At 38.4% G+C, this 5,039-nt stretch overlaps 1 protein-coding gene across 1 annotated transcript; it reads right to left on the reverse strand.

Moving 5' to 3' along the window:
• Positions 1–2,738: 2,738 nt before the first annotated feature.
• LOC122065888 lies at positions 2,739–3,554 on the reverse strand. Its single transcript, XM_042629712.1, has one exon. The coding sequence runs from the start codon at positions 3,414–3,416 to the stop codon at positions 3,000–3,002; it is 417 nt and encodes a 138-aa protein (XP_042485646.1). The 5' UTR covers positions 3,417–3,554; the 3' UTR covers positions 2,739–2,999.
• Positions 3,555–5,039: the final 1,485 nt, after the last annotated feature.

The following is a 5,039-nucleotide window of genomic DNA, read 5'->3' on the forward strand; positions in this document are numbered from 1 at the left end:
GACTCTCTTCTTCTTTTCTTTCCCTTCTTCTGCTGCTCTCTCTTCCTATTTTTGGCTTGCTGATTCTCACTCTCTCGTCTCTGCTTTACCGACAAAGATTTTTTGTTTTTGGCTGCTGCCGGAAGGAATAGAGAAGGCAGTAGAGTAAAAGGAACTCGATTCTTCTCTGGACAGAATCGGGCTTTTTTTTCTTTTGTTCTCAGTATCGGTGGAATCCGACACAGAGAATGGGAAGGGAAGAAGAAAGATGGGGAAGGAATAGGATCCTTCGGCTCTGATACCAAGTTGATGGAGAACCCTTAGAGAAGGAAGGGGAAATCAGAGTAGAGAGGAGGAAAAAAGGAGAATCACACTCAACACATTCATTCAATAATTAAATCACTCTCTAAATTTTCAATCGATTACAACCAATATATAGGAAAATAGGAACATGAAATTAGAAACTTAACTGAAATGGAAACTAGCCTAAACTAGGAAACTATAAAAAAGAAACCAAAGCAAGGAAATAAATCCTACTCCTACGTTCAAGTCTGGAAAATAAAAGCATGAAATAAAATGCTAAGTAAACTACTAATTTTATTTCCAACCCTTGTTGGACCAAAACCCTGCGCTGGACCAGTTCTTCTTGGCTCTAGGCTTCCAAAGCCGGTCATGCTGGTCCAACCAAGAAAGGGCAGCGGTATCTGCATCAAAACGGAAAAAAAATAGGGTAACTGCCAGTTGTAGGGAGCAATAGCAAGGAACAAGATTCATGTACATGGATGAGACATCCTTGTAGTAGTATTTGAAAGTATACGAAATATTTGCTGTCACGTGTTATAAACTAGGGTTTCAGACCAGCAGGAACATTATGGGTTGTTGTCAACCATAAGGAAGAAGGCCTTAAGAAGACCCTCAAAACCAGAGGTTGGGATCAAAGCTATTGATTGCCTAATGCTCTGATACCATGTAGTAATATTAGACTAGTAAACCATCAATAGGGAAGGAATAGAAGGAGAGAAGTAAGGAGAAGTGAGAAGATGAAATCAATGAAGGGAGAAGATTCATGGTAAGTTAGAATATCCTCCCACCATGGGCACCGTCCATTACATAATATGAGGAAAAAAATTATGAGACTAAACTACCCCCATTAGTATAAAAAATAAGCATTGTACCCTTATTTAAAACATATGAAACTAAGTCCCAAATTGCCACTACCGATAGCAGTAATTACACTAACCTCAACAATAATAGTATATCGAACTCAAAATTCTAAAATCTAAAAAAATCAAAAGGGAAGAACATATAATTGTAAAAGCTTGCAGGTTACGTGACATTCTTATGCAAGTAATGGTAACATGTCTCACCCAAAGAAAAAACGTATTCGGACTGGGTGGCCCTGACACATATCCCACTATACACAAAACCTTGTCACATGATGCTGGCATGGGTACTTTGGGTGGAATTGAAGGGGTCCAGATGCCATAGTTGCCAACTGTAAGCTCAATGATGTGATTATGGACGGGTAGTGGGATAATATAGACTATGCAGGAATGTTTTAGGAAAATTTTAATTCCTACAGACACTGGGCTCGCCAAATTTACTATGACACTCCGAAAACTGAATGACAAAAATTCAAGATCTGACTAGGACTTTCGTTTACACTGATCCATTAGGTATTCACATTCAACAAAATCCTACAAAACCTCAGAATATCAAAGTAGACATGTAGCCCTCTCCAATAAATCCATGTTCACTTGATTTGATCAGCAGAAACAGAGCAAATGCTTACTAAAAGTAGCCACATGCATGGCCTTCAAATCAGAAATAGAAAAGCAGATGGAAGTTATGCTAAATCACACCCAAAGGACACCAAATCCTAGATTAAATATCTGAATCTGTAGAGTGGCAACCTCTCAAGATATTATGCAAATGTGACTAGATTTGGGTCGTAGTCAGTAAGAGCCTGTGAGCAGATGTGATTTCCAGATCTAAAATTGAATAGTTCTTGTGAAACACACACTCTGATTTAAGAGGAAAACTAAGGCTAAACAGAAAAGATGAGAACATGCCTCGGAAATTCTGAGTACAAGCTTGAATGCGTTTACTTCAAGCAACAGATGTAGAATAGCTATAACGGCAGAATAATAGCCTAAGGTGGTGGCGATAGCAGCAGCTTAAAGGGTAAAAGCTAAGTCCATAGCCTCAAGAAGTAACTCTCACTTCTCACTTTCAATATTGAAATAAACACCAAAATCCCATAAACATCACAATTGAAGATCAAGACTCAGGAAAAATAAATGATTGACCACCTGTCTAATTTATAGAGACGAACAATCAACTCCAAAGGTAAATAAGCTTTGTGATTCTCATTTCATTCAGCAAAACTATAGCAGAAGTAAAATTTGGCATTATGCATCATACACTCTTATGCATTGCTAGCTGATTTGAAGCATTAATCCGCACATTACAAACTAAAACGAACAACAAACGGTCCAACACATTCATTCATCAGAAAGAAACAAGTTTTCTTAGGTTACCCACAGATCCTTTCATCTTTTTTTGAACCTAGAGCTAAGGTTTGCTTCGAGTCCAACAAGACATTCAAGAATCACATTATTCAAGTACAATAACAGTAACACCATAAGGCTATTGAAAGAATACCACTAGTCTGATTTCAAATTAGCCCTTGTAGTAGAAGACTTGCACTATGCAGGGACAAAAATTTCATCAAACTAAAAGTATATGGACCTGAAAAATTAAGAATGATAGCACAATTCATGTTATTAGATGAATAAAAGCAACAAAATTTGTCATAAATTTACCCCCCCAATGAGAACAAAAAGGTACATAAGTTAACAATAAAAAGCTCGGGATCCTCCCAGTTACCTCCAAGGATCCGATGATCTTTATAACAGTAACTCCCTCAAAGTTTCTCCTTTAAATTACTCTGAAACATCACCGAAGGATTGAAACTAAACAAAAAGAGAACAAATTTAGGAAAAAACTCTGTTTTCTTGCTATTGTTTGGCAGAGGTTTCTTGATCCATTTCCTTGGACGCCTCTTTCTCCGCCGCCTTCTCAGCCTTAAGCACAGGTTCATAGTAATCAGGGTGGGCCTCCATACACTTCTTCAGCAGACTCGTCACCTCGAAACACTTCTCCACAATATCTTCGTCGTTTTTTTCTGCTGCTTCGATACAATTCTCCCAGGCTATGAACTCATCCTTACACCCACCTCCCTTCATAAACAAGCAGAATCCACATTCTCCCTCTTCTTCGTCTTCACCGTTCTCTTCACTAGTGGAATCATTCGAATGATCAGAGAATTCCGGATTTTGCTCATCTGCGATTTTAGGAGGAGTTGATGGACTTGGATTGGAAGGGGATATGGTTTCTGTGGAATAGGATGCCGCCGCCGCCGCCGACGACGACATTGAGAGCTTTTTAGGGTTTATCGTCTTTACTGTTCCTGTAGGAAGCTGACGCTGTTGATAAAAGGTCTCCCATGGCGGATGGAATATTTTTTCCCCCTCAAAACCTCAAACCCTCAGTTTGACACTTTTGACTTCGACTCCGAGTTCGACTTGCGCTGCAATCAGTTTCCGTAACCCGCATTGAAGTTGAAACCCGGACGAGTTGACGTGTTGACTCGGAAACAATCCCAATACTTCCATTTTTTTGGTAACCGTCAATACTTTCATTTACAGGTATGGATTTATGTGAGGGTGTCAATTTGAAACCAAAATCGAATATTGAAATGGTATTAAACAGAACTGAAGAATGGGTATCATTTCGTTATTTAGAAAATAAATATTTTTTGGGACGATACGATTTTGATATCAAAAGCAAAGCCATTCGGGATGAATTGAATAATATTGAATTACTTATTTCAAAGTTGAACTCAGAATACACATGTGCGTTAATTATTGGAGAGGATTCCCTAAAAGGCATCGTGGCATCTCATTGGGAGAGTGCATGAGAGTTTTAATAGTGGGGATTTCCGCTTTTCATGAGGGTGAAATGGTCATTCACCCTTGTGTTTGGGTGCACAGGCTACACTATCTTTTGGGCTTCTTTTCTCAATAGATTATATGTGTATGTATGTGTGTGTCTTTTTACAAGAAAAAACGTAGAAAACAAGGAGGAAGAATCGGATCACAAGGATGGGGAAAAATTATTTACACTTAGGTCGTGAACAAATGGTTTCTCGTTTCATACTTTGTTGTGTCTATGTTTACCAAACTGCTTTTATCTTTTGATAGATAATGATTTTCATTAATAATTTGTTTTTCCAATAGGCTATAGATAAAACTAGTATGATATCAAAGAGAACCTTAAGATACATAGATTCGGATGGTTAATTTAATAAGCAATAGTGGAAGACAACTGCATTGGTAATGGTAATTTAATAATGCACATGTATAAAAATGCACGAGGATTCCACTACTACGGATTTGGGGGTCATAATGTATGAAACTTGCGTACCCCCACTTGACGGGGAGGCTGTTTCCTGACTCAATGGAACAATCTTACCGTTTGGCCGAGGTCCATCCTTAAGAATACACATGCATAATAATTGGGGAAACAAACACTCCCTGGTTCCACGGCCCCTATGCCCAGATATTTCGCTGCCCCCACACCTTGTTGATGTTCATTTGCGCCTCCTCATTGGCCCTTGCGTTGGCATAGGGGCCACGCAACTAGGGAGCGCTTTTTTCCCCAAAATAATTATGGGGAAAAGAATGCTACCCTGTTTCCCCCTCTACATCCAAACACAAGATGCCATGAAAGACGCCCTTGCCCCTTTGGTTGGATGCTTGTGCACGCACTACCACTTGTCCAGATATTAGTTCTTTCTCTAAATAATTATATATGATGTATCTCATATATTATCTATGTATTCTAGTATCTTGATTTTCAAACCAAATTTTTATCATACCAACTATTGCTTATTCAAATGAAATAAAGAATCACTTATGAAACTGAATAAAAATTGTAGTGAAATTAAAACACCTCGATATGATTTTGGTATTGAAAATGCATTTTGGTTCTTAGTA

The sequence above is a fragment of the Macadamia integrifolia genome, unplaced genomic scaffold (assembly GCF_013358625.1).
Source record: "Macadamia integrifolia cultivar HAES 741 unplaced genomic scaffold, SCU_Mint_v3 scaffold2141, whole genome shotgun sequence".
NCBI lineage: Eukaryota > Viridiplantae > Streptophyta > Magnoliopsida > Proteales > Proteaceae > Macadamia > Macadamia integrifolia.